Here is a 19,131-nt window from a genome sequence, read left to right on the forward strand (position 1 = left end):
CTTTGACAAATGCTTTTCATCTTTTTAGAACAACGTAGTGTCGTCAGCCCACTGTGTCGTCACTATCCCGATGACGTGGCCACTTGATCGAGTCTTTCCTTACTATGGCAAGCCGTTTTAGCATAAAATACCCCTGGCTGTACTAGACTAGTCAAAATTTCAATTCCAGATACAGTATCTATTCTACAGTTTTGACTAGTCGTAATTGGAAATAAGAAATCTACAATGTCATTTTGATCATATCCTCCCATTGACTTCATTTGAAAATATTTAGCTGTGTTTTATATATAGTAGCTGTGTTTATTGCAGCCCTGAGAGGACTACATAGGCTACACTCGATTTTTATACTCTCTTTTTCAGAGAACTTACATTTTAATTATGTATTGGTATATAAAGACAGTTTAAACGAATTTGGGAAAAAGTTTTTTTTAGAAAAAAGCTGCCTACCCTACCTTTAAGGGGAGAAATAAAGCTCGACAACTTTAAGAAAAAAACTGGCACTAGAGATTGAGTTGCTTCAAAAGGAACTTTAGAGTAAGTGCTATTTACTCTAGCTATAATACACTATTTCACACAGAGTACTATAATTGCTGACCTTGCATAACAATATCTCTTATTGCAGGCAAAAGATGACTTGATCACTGGCTTTTCTTTACAAACTCAATAAATATGTGACAATATATTTACTAATATATCATAATGTATGTAATTTTATATTCATATTTATTCATATTTATAATCATAATATATTGATATTAAGAAGCGTTAGCTTCTGATAGGCTGAAGCAAGTCGATCATGGGAATGCCGGGAGTATGGCAGGGCAACGTAGCGTCTAGTTCCCTCTTCAGGGAACTAGGGTTACATACGTAACCGAGACGTTCCCTTTCAAGGTAACCCGAGCTGAGTCGAAACGCTGTGGGAACGCTAATACCCACGTCGCCATGCGAGCAAGTGACCTTCCGTGTGAAATCAGAGTGCACATGCGGACGAAAGCACCTGCGCCCCTGGAGTGGAGCTGAGGTCAAAATCATAAAACCTGATGAATGGGTGCGGTGAGGACCAGCCTGCCACATCACAGACATCATGGAGTGAAACTCCTGACAGTAAAGCTTTAGAAGCGGCCATACTCCTAGTAGAGTGAGCTCGTACAGCCAAAGGTGAAGGCTGACCAGCCGACTCGTAGGCAAGTAAGATAGCCTCAACAACCCACTTGCTCATCCTCTGCTTAGATGCAGGACATCCCTTCCTGGGTGACCCAAAACAAACGAACAACTGTTCAGACTTCCTCCACAGGGCAGCTCTGTGGACGTAAGCATCTAAAGCCCTAACTGGGCAGAGCAGATTTAGTTTCTCTTGGTCCGACGTCTGGAAAGGAGGAGGACAGAAAGCCTGCAGTACGATAGGCCTAACAACATTAGTTTGAACCTTCGGAACATAACCTGGTCTGGGATGGAGAAATGCCTTCACCATGCCAGGCGAAAATTCCAGGCACGAGGGAGAAACCGAGAGAGCTTGAATGTCTCCAATCCTCTTGAGAGATGAAATAGCAAGCAAAAAGATAGTCTTAAGAGTGAGAAACTTCTCAGGAACCTTCTCAATAGGCTCAAAAGGAGCTAGGGATAGACCTTCCAAAACAATGGCCAGATCCCAAGTCAGTACCCTCGTGCGGACTGCTGGCCTCAACCTCAAAGTGCCACAAAGAAAGCGTGTTATAAGTGGGTGTCTCCCCAAAGAGAACTCCAGCACTGCACCCACTGGGCAGTTAACTGGATCCAACTGGTGTTCTCCACACCAAGAAGTAAATAATCTCCACTTCAAGGCATATAACTTCCTCGTGGACGGAGCTCTGGAGTGGAGAATGGTCTCAACAACCTCAGTTGAGAGACCAGAACTTACGAGCTGGGCCCCCTCAGAGGCCAAGACCACAGTTTCCACAGTTCTGGGCGGGGGTGAAGGATCGACCCACCCGCCTGAGAGAGTAGGTCCCTCCTGATCGGAATCTCCAGAGGAGAGCCGTCGAGGAGAGACACTAGGTCCGCAAACCATACTAGGGCTGGCCAGAACAGGGCTACCAACAGTAGACTGACCCCGTCCCGACGGACCCTTTCCAGAACTCCTGGGAGCAGAGCAATCGGGGGAAATGCGTACAGACGTGACCTCGGCCATGCCTGCACCATGGCATCCAACCCCAGAGGGGCTGGATAGCTCAGGGAGAACCACAGTGGACAGTGCGATGTGTCCCTGGAAGCGAACAGGTCTACCTTGGCACGACCGAATTCCTTCCAAAGGAGCTCCACCACCTCGGGATGTAAGTATGAATTGTAAGTATGGAAATTTATATACTTATTGTTTAGAACGAATTCGACTGACTTTACCTAACCTGAGAATAAACAAAATAAGGTAGAAGGTGTCTATATTTAAGACCCTAACAAGGGGTTAAATTAAGCACCATAAAACAATATATATATATATATATATATATATATATATTGGAATATATATATATATATATATATATATATATATATATATATATATATATATATTGTAACGGGGTATGTTGTTACGGGAAGGAGGCGGGAACCGGCGAACATTCAACATTTTTAATAAATAAATAACAATACAAAAATGAAAATAAAAGCCAGCAGCCCCTCACGGACGACTGCTGGCAACACAAAACAGAAACAACACATCAAATAAAATTCAGGCCTGTCCTCTCTCGCTCTTCACTGTCGTCGCTCCTCCTTTATGCTTCCGCTCCTCCGTGAGAGATGCGAGACCGGTGCGTCGCGCACGTGTCGCTCATTATCAATCGCGCCACCGGCCTCGCGCCGTCCTCCCACGGCCCTCGACCTCGTCGTGCTCGCCACAAACCCCCATCGCCCCTCGCAGGCCGGGGGGCACCCACGAGACTGCGCTTACTCCCCCTCCCCCCCTCCCCGGGGGGACCGATCACGGCGGTTGCGGTACCTGGGCTGGAGGTATGGATAGACGAGGTGAGGGAAAAGGAGACGGAAGCACGAGGAGCGACAGAGACGAGAGAGGGGAGAGAGGAAAAAAAAAAAAAAAAATCTTGATCCGGTTCCCGGACACACTGCCGCTCGGTCCTCAACCGGCTGAGAGTCACTCGCGGTGCCATGCGATGGTACTGGACATTCGTTGGGGGACGGCTCGACGCTCTTCCGCCTCCTGGCGGCCGGCGGTGACTCCTCCTGTCGAGGGCAGCGAGTTTCCCGTTCCCTGCTCCGCCCCCATCATGGCCGACGGCAACAGGCTCCGGCCCACGGCGAACGGGAGCGACTCCTCCGCTCCCTCTTGGACGGCAGCCACCCCTCCTCGATCCAGGAGCACGGTGTCGAGCTCTCCGTCCCACCAGATCTTCCATCGCTCCAGCACCATCGCCTCGGGCAGCAATCGGCGGCCGTCGCTCCCTCGTGCTGCCCGACCTCCTCAGCACCGCGATCCCCCCCAGCAGCGAGGGCTCTCCGACAGCGTGTCACTCCTTCTTCCCGGGTTTCGGCACCAATGTAACGGGGTATGTTGTTACGGGAAGAAGGAGGCGGGAACCGGCGAACATTCAACATTTTTAATAAATAAATAACAATACAAAAATGAAAATAAAAGCCAGCAGCCCCTCACGGACGACTGCTGGCAACACAAAACAGAAACAACACATCAAATAAAATTCAGGCCTGTCCTCTCTCGCTCTTCACTGTCGTCGCTCCTCCTTTATGCTTCCGCTACCTCCGTGAGAGATGCGAGACCGGTGCGTCGCGCACGTGTCGCTCATTATCAATCGCGCCACCGGCCTCGCGCCGTCCTCCCACGGCCCTCGACCTCGTCGTGCTCGCCACATATATATATGTGAAAAACTCCTGCTTAGTGACAATAAAGACAGACAAAAACACTTCGACAATATAGAGACAATATGATTCACACACAGAGCGCTTGCTAAAGTCACAGAAGCTAGCGCGTTTGTGTTTTCTGGTGTGCTTTATAGTTTCCTGTTCGATGACGTCACCCGCCTATGACGTTCCGTCTCGCCACTGGATTGATTCCATACGTACTTCTTGACGCACTCACACAGGGGCGTTCCCGCAGCGTTTCGGCTCAGCTCGAGTTCCCTTGAAAGGGAACATTTTAATTTCCAAAAATAATAGAACATTAATCACTAAAATATCACCAACTATATTAATATTGACCAAAACACTCAAAATAACTCTTAATTTTAACATTTGCTCTCCTTTAAAGGGGTCATATAATGGTACATGCACTTTTACAAGTTGATTGTACTGAAATGTGTGTTGGCAGTGCCTGTACACAACCATAATAAAATGATAGAAATCCATCCAGTGTTTTTTTTTTATCTTCTTATATGTTTTCCCCTCTCTCTAATCAAGCTGTTCGATTTTGTGACGTCACAAAATCGACGCCCCTCCCACGATGGTTTATTGACAGCAGCGTTTCAACACAGACCCGCCCTCGCTCGTGAGCGAGCTGTCAATCATAGCCCGCACGGACCGGGTTCATTGTTGATAGCTGGAGCACTGAGTAGAATGGCGTCTAAACGATTGTGCTGTTCTGTTCTTGGGTGTAATAACGAACACAGCAGTCGTTCCTAAATCCGTACAGCTGAAGACGCAGTGGCTGAGTTTGTTTTCGAAGGGAATATTCCCCACGATCAACATCAATGCTTTCATGTTTGCGCGAATCATTTCACACACCAGACTGCTTTACAAATGAGGGTCGGTATAAAGCTGGTTTTGCTAAGAAGCTTCTCCTGAAAAAAGGATCGGTACCAACTATTTGTGTTCCTGCTGCACCTCCAGAAGAAGTAGTGAGTGTAACGTTTTATTAACCTTTATATTTATATTTATATTAATCTTTGCAAATCGCTAGCACGCTTCACAATGAATGCAGCTATTTTTACACTCAGGGTACATTACGGCATGTTTTCTATGTATGACATTCTCAATATAATTCATAATCCCATGTTTATAATAAACAATGCGTTATGGTTATTGTGTTACAAATGGTGTACACACAGAGCAGAGGGGCAGGGTGATCAAAGCTCATTATCATTTAAAGACACATGCACTTAAACGGCGTGCTGAAAACGTCTCTGGTTACTTGCGTAACCTATGTTCTCTGAATAGGGAACGAGACGCTGCGGATAGCGCAGTGGGATATTCTCTGAATGTGCCGATTGTCTGAAGCCCTATAGAATCACGCCAATTCATTGGCTGATGGCGCTCGCGCAGTCTGGCTCCGCCCCGACGCTCTTACGTCGCATCATTACATATTCGCGCGCGCGCCATCTGTCCTCAGATTTCTCTGCCGAAAAGAAAACTGTCAGCAGCGCGAGGAGCTTGGCAGCTAACGCAGCGTCTCGTTCCCTATTCAGAGAACATAGGTTACGCAAGTAACCAGAGACGTTCTCTTTCATAGGTTCACTCAACGCTGCGGATAGCGCAGTGGGAACGGACTACCAAACTCGCCAAGCTAGAGCGCTTTCCATGACTGGTACAAAAATAGACAACGACCAAGAGGAGTTCAAACAGAAAGAACCTGGGAACCCGGGGTCATGTCAAGATCCAAATTATAGAACCTTACAAAAGTGTGCGGAGAGGACCAGCCTGCCGCAACACAAATGTCCTCCAAAAGTGCTCCTCTAAAAAGAGCTTGAGAAGATGCCACACTTCTGGTGGAATGTGCTCTAATGCTAAAAGGTGAAGGAAAGCCACGCACCTCGTAAGCCAACGAGATAGCTTCTGTAACCCAGTGAGAAATCCTCTGCTTTGATGCAGCAAGCCCACGGCGGCCAGCACCGAAGCAAACCAGAAGCTGGTTAGATTTCCTCCAACCGCCTGAGTGGTCTACATATATCTTAAGAGAATGAACTGGGCAGAGCAAGTTAAGCTTCCTATCTTCCTCAGAAGAAAATGGAGGAGGGTGGAAAGCGTTAAGGTTAACCACCTGCGAGCGGAAAGTTGTGGAAAGAACTTTGGGAACATACCCTGGTCTCGGCCTCAAGGAAACCTTGACCAAGCCAGGAGCAAAGTCCAAGCAAGACTCGCTAACAGAAAGAGCTTGTAAGTCTCCTACACGCTTTAATGATGACAAAGCCAACAAAAGAGAAACCTTGAGAGTCAGAATCCGCTCCGGAGCTGACTCTAAGGGCTCGAAGGGAGCCTTCGTCAAACCCTCTAGGACAACAGAAAGGTCCCATGAGGGAACTCTAGGGGAGCGAGCCGGTTTCAGGCGCTTAACCCCACGCATGAAGGCCGAAACTAACCTTAGTTTCCCCAGGGGAATCTCGTCCGATTCCCTATGCGCTGCAATAGCTGCGACATAAACTCTGAGAGTGGTAGCAGCTGCTCCAGAAGCAAACTTCTCCTGCAGGAATTCCAATACTGAACCAACAGGGCAGTTAACTGGACTCCTATCATGTGCTAAGCACCATGTCTCAAACACCTTCCATTTGGAAGAATATAGCCTCCTTGTAGAAGGGGCTCTAGCACTCGCAATGGTCTCCTGAACGTCAGATGGGAGATCAGAACTTAATGCTAACAGCCTCTGATCGGCCAAACATACAGCTTCCACATGTCCGGGCGAGGATGCCATATCCTGCCCTGCAGTTGGGACAGCAGGTCCTCCCTGACCGGGATCTTCCAGGGGGAAGATTCCAGCAGAGGAATTAGCTCCGAAAACCATGGCTGGGACGGCCAGAACGGAGCTACCAGGAGGAGGCGGACTCCGCTCTCTCTCACTCTGGCCAAGACCGCCTGGATCAGTTTGATGGGCGGAAAGGCATAGAGTTTCCGCGTTGGCCAAGGGTGAGCGAACGCATCTATCCCTAATGGAGCCGGGGGACTCAGGGAGAACCAAAGCGGGCATTGGGACGACTCTTGAGATGCAAAGAGGTCCACTTCCGCTTCTCCGAAAACCTCCCAGATCAGGGCCACTGCCTGGCGGTTCAACATCCATTCTCCCGATCTGAGTTTCTGCCTCGACAAAGTCTGCTGCGAGGTTCAGAATCCCTGGGACATGAACTGCTCTCAGAGAAAGGAATCTGCTCTGAGACCACAGGAGAAGGTGACGCGCATGCCTGTTCAGGGTGCGTGACCGAGAACCCCCCTGTCGGTTTACATGAGACACCACTGCCATGTTGTCTGTCCTGACAATTACATGGTGTCCCTCCAGAAGAGGGAGAAAATGATGCAGAGCCAGAAAAACGGCTCTTAACTCCAGGCAGTTGATGTGCCAAGAGAGAGTCTCGCCAGTCCAGACGCCACATGCTGGTCTGCCCTCGAAAACTGCTCCCCAGCCGGTGAGAGAGGCATCCGTCGTAATCATCTGGCGACGAAATACCGCACCCATGCTGACCCCTTTTTGAAGAAAAAGAGGGTCCCGCCAAACTGACAGGGCTCGAAAGCAACTGCGCGATACCTTCAGTAGGCGAAGGGTTGGCCCGGAGGGCCGAACCCCTGAGAGCTTCATCCACCACATGAAAGGTCTCATATGGAGCAGGCCCAGCGGTAGCACGGAGGAGGCCGCGGCCATAAGGCCCAGCATCCTGCGGCAAGTGCCCACAGACACATGGTGGCCTAGCGAAAAACGGGCCACGCATGTCGTCAGACTGGAAATCCGTGCAGGAGCCAATCGGGCCTGCATGAGAACGGAATCCATGTTCACTCCCAAGAAAACGGTGCTCTGAGCCGGAGCAAGAACACTCTTCTCCGAGTTCAACCTCAAACCGAGAGACTGGATATGACTCAGGACGATGTCTCTGTGGTGGGTCACTAACTCCCTGGATTGGGCTAAAATGAGCCAATTGTCCAGGTAATTTAGAATACGGATGCCCTGGAGCCGCAATGGGGCCAGAACTGCATCCATACACTTCGTGAATGTCCTCGGGGCCAGAGCGAGGCCGAATGGAAGGACCCTGTACTGGAACGCTCTTTCTCCAAAGGCGAACCTGAGGAACTGCCTGTGTCGCCGTACAACCTGGATGTGAAAGTAAGCATCCTTTAGGTCTACTGTCACGAACCAATCCCCTGGCCGAATCTGAGATATGATAGCTTTCAGCGTCAACATCTTGAATTTCCCTTTGTAAAGGGCGAAGTTCAGTCGGCGGAGGTCCAGTATGGGACGCAAACCGCCGCCCTTCTTCGGGACCAGGAAATAGCGGCTGTAAAAGCCCCGTTCGGTTTTCCCCTGAAGGAACCTCTTCTATCGCTCCTTTGAGAAGGAGGGATGAAATTTCCTGCTGAAGTACAGAAGCCTGAGTGGCGCTGTCTACTACGGTAGGAAAGACCCCGTTGAAACAAGGGGGATTGCGGCAAAACTGAAGAGTGTAGCCGAACCGAACTGTGCGAAGAACCCAAGACGATACCCCTGGTAAGCGCTCCCACTCTTGAAAGAAATGTGAGAGAGGAAGAGGGATGTTGTAATGCAGACGACATACCTGAGTGAGGGTGCCGTGTTGACGTTCGTGGGGTAGAGAAGCTGACCGTGCAGGAGAGCCCTTGGCGTCCTGGCACGTGATGGGAGGCATCGATGCTGGGGTCATGGTGACCAGGTCCGCCTGTTCCGGAGGAAAGCGAAAAGTGCCTCCGAGGATGCGACCGGCAGTTATAGAGAGTGTCGGGGGTGAGGGGAGAAAGCAAAAAGCGTCTCCTTCCTCCCGCGCCGGGCTGAGTCGAGATGGTGAAAAATGGCCTGCACTTCGAGACACTCTGAGCGGCGAAGGTGACAGGGCAAGGAAAGGAGAGCTGGGAGGTGGGCAGAAACGCTTGCGCGGTCTGTCCCAACCTTGAGGAAGCAGAGGAGCTCTCCTTTTTCCGACCGGAGGGTCAGGAACGGCTCTGGGCCGCCGGAGCGGTCGGTTTGTCGGACCGCTTCATCTGGAGGCGCTTGTGAGGCCGTTGACGGGGAAACGGGCGACCGCGGGCTCCCCAAACCGTGGTAGGTGGGGGATGCACCGGTTCGCTCCTCCTGGAAGAGAACTCCGGTCTAAAAGAGGGACGTTCTCTGGGTCGAACAGGGGAGGGAGCAGAAGGTTCCCTAGCCCTCCTGGGCATGAACTGTCTGAACGCTGCCGATTGGGATTTGGAGGAGCGGAATTTCTCAACCACTGTGTTGACCGCCTCACCAAACAAACCTGTTTGAGAAATGGGGGCGTCCAGGAGGAAAACCTTCTCCTTGTCACGGATCTCCGTGAGATTAAGCCACAAGTGGCGCTCCACCGCAACGGAACCAGCCATAGAGCGACCTATAGCACGTGCTGTATGTTTGGTGGCTCTTAAGGCTAAATCCGTAGCCTTACGAAGCTCCTTGACTGCTTCAGGGGTCATGCCATCGCCCTTGTCCATTTCCTTCAGGACGTCTGCTTGGTAGGCCTGAAGAATGGCCATAGTGTGCAGGGACATGCCTGCCTGCCCAGCCGCCATGTAGGATTTCCCAATTAGAGAGGAGGTAGTCCTACATGCTTTAGAGGGGAGGAGGGGGCGCGATTTCCAGGACGGCGCAGAGGACGGAGCAAGATGGTCGGCTAAAGTCTCCTCAATCGCCGGAACGGCGGAATAGCCCTGTTCCACAGAACCTACTAGGTTGGTGAAATCAGCAGCTGCCGCATTAGTGAGGCGCGCAGAGAAAGGCTGCTTCCAGGATCTGGAAATCTCGTGATGCAGATCACTGAAAAATGGCAGCTTTCTCCGTTGAGGCCTAGAATTAGGGCCACTGAGAAGTCTCTCGTCGAGTTTCGACGACTGAGATTCGCGGGGCTCGTCGGGCCAATCAATAGCGAGCTTCTCCGTAGCGCGCGAAAGTACATCAACGAGCTCCGTGTAGGCCGCGCTTCCTGGCCGCTAGGCGGGATAACCTCGTCGGCGAGAGTAGGCCCGAAATCCTCGGAGTCGGAAGCCTCGGTAAAAAGTACATCCTCCAGCCCGAAAGAAACCGCGTCGCGTGCTCCCGGGCTGGGGCGCAAATAATCATATGAAAATTCGACTGGCATGCCTCGCGCGTGCCGAGGGGAGGGAGGGAGGGAGGGAGAGAAAGAGCGGGGCTCGTCTGCTCGAACTCCACATCCTCAAGCTCTACATCCGAACCCCAAGTCGCGGATCCTCGAGAGGCCTCGGGAGCGCGACAGGGGGGGACGAATGATTCCCTCTCAAAAACCGCGAGCCGCGATTTGAGGGTTTTGAGCAACAAATTTTCACAGAATTTGCATTTAGACGATCCTATGACTGCCTCGCGCGCATGTGAAAAACCCAAACATTTAACACACTTACTGTGCGGGTCGTCGTTAGCGATGTAACGAGCACATGGCGGAGAACAGCGTCGGTATTCCATGGCAACTTCACCGTAAGGAGAAACAGAGTTCCGCTTGAACAGTCGCAGAAGCGCCGAGAATAATCCAGAAGTCGTATGAGCTTAGAAAAATCAAGAGCGAAGGGCAACGTGACCGCTTCGTTCTGAAGGCAGAGAAATCTGAGGACAGATGGCGCGCGCGCGAATATGTAATGATGCGACGTAAGAGCGTCGGGGCGGAGCCAGACTGCGCGAGCGCCATCAGCCAATGAATTGGCGTGATTCTATAGGGCTTCAGACAATCGGCACATTCAGAGAATATCCCACTGCGCTATCCGCAGCGTTGAGTGAACCTATGAAAGAGAACAGAGCTTGTTTTTGACCAGGTAAAATGAGTGTTTTCTTACAATACTAATGAGAATTGTTAATTAAAGTATATTACAAACTTTTAATTTAGACCCTAAATAATCATATTAGCTTGTACAAAAATTACATTATATGACCCCTTTAACAGTCAGAAGCAAAGCATGCTGGGAACTAGAAATCCGTTGTAACTCATTGTGTGAACATACATTCACATTTATCTGGAAACATGTATGTGCAATATATGTACACAATAAATGATAACACATTTTTAATATTACATGTAATGCTATTTTTGTCTTCGTTTGTCTTCACATATTCCTCTATGGGTCGGTCTCCCCGACAGAGACGCATAATCTGTGCTCCTGGATTCATGGTTGGTCGTCACTGGTGGATCTTGGTTTGGCGAAGTTTTCTGTCACGAACTGCTCCGAAACACAAAGGTTGAGATCCAATTGCAGCTTTATTAGAAGGCATAATCCAGAATCGTAATCAACACAAGCAGAGGGTAAAACACAGGAAGGCAGTCCAAACAAACAAACAAAACAGGGGTCAGAGGCAAAAGAGTAATCCAGGGAACAGGCAAGAAATCCAAAAACCAAGAGACATGAAACCAGGGAAAAACGCTCGGAAATGCAGTGCGACAACATACAAAACTTTGCAGTGAGTGATGGGGTGAACCAAGCTTATATGGGGTGAACTAAACAAGATAACAAGACACAGGTGAATGTGATAATGAGTTTTGATGAGTCCGGGCAGTGAGTTCTGGGAAATGTAGTTTGTGTAGTTTCCCAGAAACTACATGTAAAATGTAGTTTCTGGGAAACTCCTGTTTGTCAGCGCTGTTTCATCTGCCTTTAAACTGGTTTAAATCAATGAGACGTTTGTGTTCTTCGCTGGATTCAAGCGCTTCTCAATGGGTCTCGTGACCGATCAGAGTAAACGCATCTGCTCTAGTGAGCTCGCGCTGCGCTGCCGTTTGGACTTTGAGCCGAGTGGATAAATGGTCCATGTGTCGCGTGTGGTTCAAATGAGTTTCGTTCCGCTTTTGGTGCATAAACATTATCGAACATTTATCGAACTCTTGATATTGTTTTATCGAGAAAAATTATATTGCTATAATTATCGTTATCGTTTTATCATCCAGCCCTACGTGTGCAGCTTCTCTCCGCTGTGGATTCTCTCATGTCTTTTCAGATGTGATGACTGGCTGAATCTCTTGTCACAGTGTGAACACTTGTAAGGTTTTTCTCCAGTGTGAATTCTCTCATGTGTTTTCAGATTTGATGACAGACTGAATCTCTTGTCACAATGAGAACACTTGTAAGGTTTTTCTCTGCTGTGGATCCTCTTATGTGTTTTCAGATGTGATGACAGACTGAATCTCTTGTCACAGTGTGAACACTTGTAAGGTTTTTCTCCAGTGTGAATCCTCTGGTGCAGTTTTAAACAGCTCGCTGTAATAAAAGTCTTCTCACACTCAAAGCACATGTACTCTCTCACACCAGAGTGTATTTTCTCATGTCTATGTAAATAGTGCAGCAGTGAAAAACTCTTTCCACACACAGAACATGAATGTGGCTTCTCCTTCGTATGAACTGTCAGGTGTGTCTTCAGGGCTGTTGCCCTACAAAATGTTTTTTCACATTGATCACATGTGAACAGCTTCTCTCCGGTGTGGATCATCATATGACTCTTAAGGCTTGATGAATGTGCAAAACTCTTCCCGCACTGATCGCATGCATGCGGCTTTTCTCCAGTGTGAACTCTCATGTGAATCTCAAGATGTTGTTTGCTTGGGAATCTCTTTCCACACTGATCACATGTGAACGGCTTCTCTCCGGTGTGAACTCTCATGTGACGCTCAAGATTATATTTGCGTGTGAAACTCTTTCCACACTGAGTGCAGGAGAAAGATTTCTTGGCTCTTCTTTTCTTTAAAAATGTCTGTTTAGTCTTTGAGCGACTCAAAGGTTTTTCTCCAGGTTTGACATGATGTTCCTCCTCCACTTCACTCAGTTCTTCACTCTCCTCCTCCACTTCACTCAGTTCTTCACTCTCCTCCTCCACTTCACTCAGTTCTTCACTCTCCTCCTCCACTTCACTCAGTTCTTCACTCTCCTCCTTCACTTCACTCAGTTCTTCACTCTCCTCCTTCTCTTCACTCAGTTCTTCACTCTCCTCCTTCTCTTCACTCTCCTCCTTCACTTTACTCAGTTCTTCACTCCCCTCCTTCACTTCACTCAGTTCTTCTCTCTCCTCCTCCACTTCACGCAGTTCTTCACTCTCCTCCTTCACTTCACTCAGTTCTTCACTCTCCTCCTTCACTTCACGCAGTTCTTCACTCTCCTCCTTCACTTCACTCAGTTCTTCACTCTCCTCGCTCTCTTCCATCAGGTCTGAAATCAAAGAAAAATATTATTATTCATCAAAATAATACAAGAAAAAGACATTAAAGTAGACAACTGCTATAAAATATTACCATTTGCTGTTTTTAAAAAATACATTAATTAAATAAAGTTAAATAAAGTGAATTTCCCTGTGTTTCAGTTCGAGTTTGGCGAATTCAGTTCCCGCTCTGCTTGCCACAGAAACGTCACACAGTGGCCTCTTAGTTGAATTACAAGAACACACACTTTTTGCAGTCCGGTGGAGCAGATTGTATATTAATATATTTTGGATTAATTACAACCCGAATTCCTGAAAAGTTGGGACGTTTTTTAAATTTGAATAAAATGAAGACTTAAAGAATTTCAAATCACATGATCCAATTTTTTATTCACAATAGAACATAGATAACAAATCAAATGTTTAAACTGAAAAATATTACACTTTTATCCACTTTTATGAGCTCATTTCAAATTTGATGCCTGCTACAGGTCTCAAAAAAGTTGGGACGGGGGCAATCAAAAGATTCAGCTGGGAGAACATCTAGCAACTAATTAAGTTGATTGATATCAGGTCAGTAACATGATCAGGGCAAACCACAGACTGCAGGTATTACAACAACATGGCTTCATCGTAGAAGAGTCCGGGTGCCTGCAGTCCAGATCATTAGAGAACATTTGGCGCATCATTAAACAAAAAATATGTCAAAGACTACCACAAACTCATCAGCAGCTGGAAACCTATACAAGGCAAGAATGGGACCAAATTCCAACACCAAAACTCCAGCAACTCATAACCTTGATGCCCAGACATCTTCAAACTGTTTTGCTACACTATGGTAAACATGTCCCGGTCTAAACTATTTTGAGACCTGTAGCCGGCATCAAAATTGAAATGAGCTCATTTTGTGCATAAAATTGTAAAATTTCTCAGTTTAAACATTGTCTATGTTCTATTGCGAATAAAATATTGGCTCAAGTGATATGAAAGTCTATTAGCTTTCTTTTTATTCAAATTTAAAACACGTTCTAACTTTTGGGTTTGGGTTGTATCATTTTTTTATACATTGAATTATCTTTGTAAAAAATACACAGCAGAGTGACATATCATGACAGTGTCTGTAAATGTCATATACTGAAAGTCTAGACCAGTGGTTCTCAAACTGTGGTACGCGTACTGTGGCTCCGTCTAGTGGTACGCAGAGTAATCGCTGAATTTCGCACATAAGATCAAACCGGTGTGATCTTTTACAGTCTATTGTGTGATCAGTCTTGGCTGGTCCCTGCAGCGTACGATACGATTACACCGGTGTGAGTAGAACGGCCAGTGCATCAGGTTATCAACTGCTAAATTCAAATCGTGCTTTCGCAGTTGGCTGGCGCTGAGCCAGAGACGGACGCGCGCCACTCAGGCGCTGTCAAATATCACAATTATTCAGTGTTTTTAACCACATAATGTTTATTTTAGGTTTCAGGCATTTAAATTCACATAAGTATTAAAAAAAATACATTTAGAATTTGTAAAATACACACTGATGTCTATGGAAGCGGAAATAATCATTTCCATTATAATTCGCCTTTGGCTAAGCCACACCCTAGAATGTAGATTGACCAATCACAGCGCAGCCAAGAACGAGCTCCGACAGAGGTCCGACACTTTTTCACAGCGCTCCATTGACTTTAACGCAGGCGTCTCATATTTTTGGTCTCGGCAGGCTATTACCTTCGTAGTTTTATTAAAAATATAGTTAAACGTTGTGCCTGGGGCATTTGTAACACAGATACGCGTTTCCCAGAGAGGTTGGAGGGGGTGTCCGTTTTTTTCCCCTTCCCAAAACCGAAGTCAAATCCTGACAAGTGTCGTCTTTGGATTAAACTGTGAGTGTGGACGTCCTCACAGTAAGCTAAACTCCTGAAGGATCAACAAGCACACTTTTGTGTGCTCTAAGGCAGTGGTTCCCAAACCTGTCCTGGAGGACCACCAACACTGCACGTTTTCTTTTTCTCCCTAGTCAAACACACCTGATTCAACTCATCAGCTCATTATCACATGGGTTAATGAGCTGATGAGTTGAATCAGGTGTGTTTGACTAGGGAGAAAAAGAAAACGTGCAGTGTTGGTGGTCCTCCAGGACAGGTTTGGGAACCACTGCTCTAAGGTAAATTTTGCTTTTAACCTTACTGTGAAGTTATACTAGTTAGACAGTTTTATGCTGTTTGTTTTAGCTAACTTTGTTATTCAAGATACTTTGTTATTCAAGATAGGATAACGTTAACGCTATGTGTTTGTATCTTGAATAACAAAGTTAGCTAACATCCAGCCGCTAGTCAAAACATACAATCCTGACTTAACTTACGTGATAACTAAACTATCGCTAAGCTTGCTTGCTACTAGGACCTTGATTCTTCATTAATTAGGGTAGAGAACCGAAATCATAACCTAAAACTGTCTAACTAGTATAACTTCACAGTAAGGTTAAAAGCAAAATTTACCTTAGAGCACACAAAAGTGTGCTTGTTGATCCTTCAGGAGTTTAGCTTACTGTGAGGACGTCCACACACACAGTTTAATCCAAAGACGACACTTGTCAGGATTTGACTTCGGTTTTGGGAAGGGGAAAAAAACGGACACCCCCCTCCAACCTCTCTGGGAAACGCGTATCTGTGTTACAAATGCCCCAAGCACAACATTTAACCATATTTTTGATAAAACTACGAAGGTAATAGCCTGCCGAGACCAAAAATATGAGACGCCTGCGTTAAAGTCAATGGAGCGCTGTGAAAAAGTGTCGGACCTCTGTCGGAGCTCGTTCTTGGCTGCGCTGTGATTGGTCAATCTACATTCTAGGGTGTGGCTTAGCCAAAGGCGAATTAGACGACACGTTTTATTCATATCAGATTGTGTAAGTTACACATTGTGTAAATAACTTTAAACTTTAAAGTTAACTCTATTCTTCTCCCAGTTCACCGGCCACTTACTTTCATGTATTTCGGGAGAAGTGGATGAATTCACGTGCTGTAAATCCAACAGATCCGATTCTCTGAACAGTGGCACAAACTAACATGACGGCGCATAACGTTAGCTCAACTAACGCGATCGTTTTTAAAGGTGTTTAAACAACATAACACTTCCACTTGCATATATTTGACAATCGGAATATCAAATATTTCATGCCATAGCTAACAAATTTGTGAATATTTTGAATAAAAAATGAAATAAAAGCAGATCATTAGTCATTCAGCGCTATTGTGGCTGCGGTGTGTCCCGTGACAAGCAGTGACGTGTCACCATGGAAACAATAAAGTGATCAGTTCTAAATGATTGCCTTGAAAAACTCACAGGGATCAGCCAGAATATTTTAAATGTACGTTTAAAAAGGTTAAATATTAATACACACCCTGTGTTTTTTTTTAATTAATATTTTAAGTACAGTAGGCTACATTTTTATTTCACTTTTAGGCGCAATACATTTGAATGTAATCATTATTTAAGATTTGTATTTACCTGTATGTAAGCAGCACAGGGCAGTGTTAATGTTTAAACTGTGTTTTTACAATGTTTAAAGTGTCTGACAATAATAAATATTCTTATTAGAAATTAAGCTGCCTTATTTTTGAGCTGTGCATAACTGTAGCTGAATAGTTAGGCGTACTACGCTACTGTATTTTCATATAGGTCATTATGGTGGTACTTGGAGAGCCAAATATTTTCTGAGGTGGTACTTGGTGTAAAAAGTTTGAGAACCACTGGTCTGGACTGACCTCAGCTTTAACTAGTTTTAAATGAACTATTTTTGAGAATTATCTGTTTCCTACATGTGATACTCAGCCATGTTACTTAGTTGATTTTGAAAACTTGTGAACCAGATATAAATGAAATGAAAAGCTTTGACCATATTTTGAAAACCAAAAATGAAACTTTTATACCCATTTCATAGTGTAACTGTTTATCTCAAAGTGATAGTGTTTCTAACATGAATGTTCTTCAGCATCATGAATGAATGAAGAATAAACACCAACCTCTTTGTTCTTCAGGATCTTCAGTGTGTTTCATTCTGCAGGGTTCTGGATCACTCATGTTCTCACTGTCCTCTTTAATAAACTCAGTCTTTACAGATTTCAGCTCTTCCTGATGCTTTCATGCTCGTCTTCACTTGTAGCTGATGGGAATATTCCAGCATTTATTGGAGAATTGGGAGAATCACTCCAGTGGGAGGAGCTTCACTGTTGATGTAATTGGTGTGGGAGGGGCTTCAATTATGGTAAATCTTTGTGGGAGGAGCTGATCTGCCCAAAATAAAAAAAACATCTATCAGTTGCCGAGTTTGTTTTATACTAATTGGTAACAGAATATAAATAATGTAATTAAATTATTCCAAATATAAATAATGGTAAGAAAAACAGTTCAACGTATAAAGACTAAAGAATAAATGTACATAGTAACCAACAAATAGCCTACCCTCAGTCTGTTCACACCAATGAAATGAGCTTTAAGTGGCCATTTACAGGAGATCTGAAGACAACAGCATAATAAATGAGGTGAAAACAGAAACTATTGTCATGAAATAAAGAGTGTTTTCAGCAGATCTGTTAATATCGATGAGCCTCAGACTATCAACACTCATTCAACAAGCCATTCAGGATCATCAGCAGATCATCTCACTTTATTCTGAGTGTTTGCTGTTAGAAACACATTATTTGAGTCAGGATGATAAAAGTCTATAAAACAGCTCTACTGAAAGACAGTACTGTTATTTCTCACAATATGACATACAACATCAATAACACAAAACAATACTGACACTGAGTGTCACACTCATCTTCATCAATCACTTCTGATAAATATTTACAGTTGCATAATATGTCCAAAATCCAAATTAATCTAAATATAGTTTTAGTTCATGATAACATCATAGGCTACTAAAGAAGGACCTATAGATCATTAAATATTACAATTTTGTATAAGCAGACCTGAAAATGATCATACAACTTTTAAAAATAAAGAGTAGCAGCTACCACAAAGCAACATTGTTTCAAGAGTATAATACTGACATTTAAGTATTGAGTATTGTCTCATGTGGCTCATTGTAGGCTCATCATTATTTAGCAGTATCTGTTCCAGTATGACACTTAAGATCGATTCTAAACACAGATCTCAAACTTTGACTTACTTGACATGCAGTATCAGTTCTCACTCCAAACATCGAGACAATCACACAGACGAACACAAAATCGCTCAGGTCTGAATGAACTCAACATATTCTCCTCATGCTCGCTGCTGCTGCACTAAATGTTTATTTCAGTCTGAAGACGCCAGAAAAGACGCACAAGTAGCGCTGTGATCGATGAAAACAATACAGAAATGAGTCTGTCGCTTAGTCAAACTATATAAAGTGTGTGTGATGGTTGTGTAAATATGAGAAATACCGTGAACTGCTCTCCTCACCTCAGAAGAGTCGACACTGAAACTCAAAGACCGAAACGGCGCGAATGGCCGGTTCGTGAACGAATCGTTCTTTTGAACCGGTTCTTTATAGTGAACCGGTCGAACCAGTGCACTAAATCCGACTGAATCGTTCAAAACAGTTCGCGTCTTGCGTCAGCGCTGATCCACTCACTTTTGGACATGCCTGACACAGTCCCTCCGACTCGAAATAAACAATATCTCGAAGTGTATGTTACTCCAGTAACTCCAACCGTTCACAGAACTGAGACATGTTGTGCTGAGAAAAGTGATGAGCACGAGCAGCCGAGCATGCGTGAGCAGTGAGCATGCGCGCACTACCGAACAGTGGTCCTCGGAGTCGGATCACCAGTACAGAACCGAGAAGAACTGTTTCTTTTGGACACGTTCGACACACTGGCAGCGTTCGAACCCGCAATGAGTACTTATTTCAATAAGTTCTTACTTAACGAGCGCTAAAAGAGTAGGTAGCCTACTTTATAGATCTCGTTGAGTATGAATGCGAACCGGACATCTGCCATGTTGACGTTATCATGTGACCTACGACGCGTTATCACAAGCGCAACAACTTAAAAGATTTGAACGACACGTTTAATTAATCT

General features: G+C 45.6%; 1 protein-coding gene across 3 annotated transcripts; it reads right to left on the reverse strand.

Annotated features, from left to right (window-relative positions):
• Positions 1-11,124: 11,124 nt before the first annotated feature.
• On the reverse strand, positions 11,125-18,800 carry LOC307164509 (uncharacterized protein). 3 transcript variants are annotated; one of them, XM_079881432.1, is made up of 4 exons: positions 18,512-18,603; positions 17,525-17,578; positions 17,086-17,352; positions 11,125-13,077 (listed from the first exon to the last, which is right to left on the reverse strand). In XM_079881432.1, the coding sequence occupies exons 3-4, from the start codon at positions 17,141-17,143 to the stop codon at positions 11,828-11,830; spliced, it is 1,308 nt and encodes a 435-aa protein (XP_079737558.1). In that variant the 5' UTR covers positions 17,144-17,352; positions 17,525-17,578; positions 18,512-18,603; the 3' UTR covers positions 11,125-11,827. The 3 variants fall into 3 exon arrangements, with proteins under 3 accessions (XP_079737558.1, XP_079737559.1, XP_079737560.1); XM_079881433.1 differs by lacking the exon at positions 18,512-18,603 and adding an exon at positions 18,237-18,487; XM_079881434.1 differs by lacking the exons at positions 17,525-17,578; positions 18,512-18,603 and adding an exon at positions 18,684-18,800.
• Between the last annotated feature and the right edge of the window lie 331 nt (positions 18,801-19,131).

Source organism: Squalius cephalus, assembly GCF_949319135.1.
Source record: "Squalius cephalus genome assembly, chromosome: 1".
NCBI classification, from domain to species: Eukaryota; Metazoa; Chordata; class Actinopteri; order Cypriniformes; family Leuciscidae; genus Squalius; species Squalius cephalus.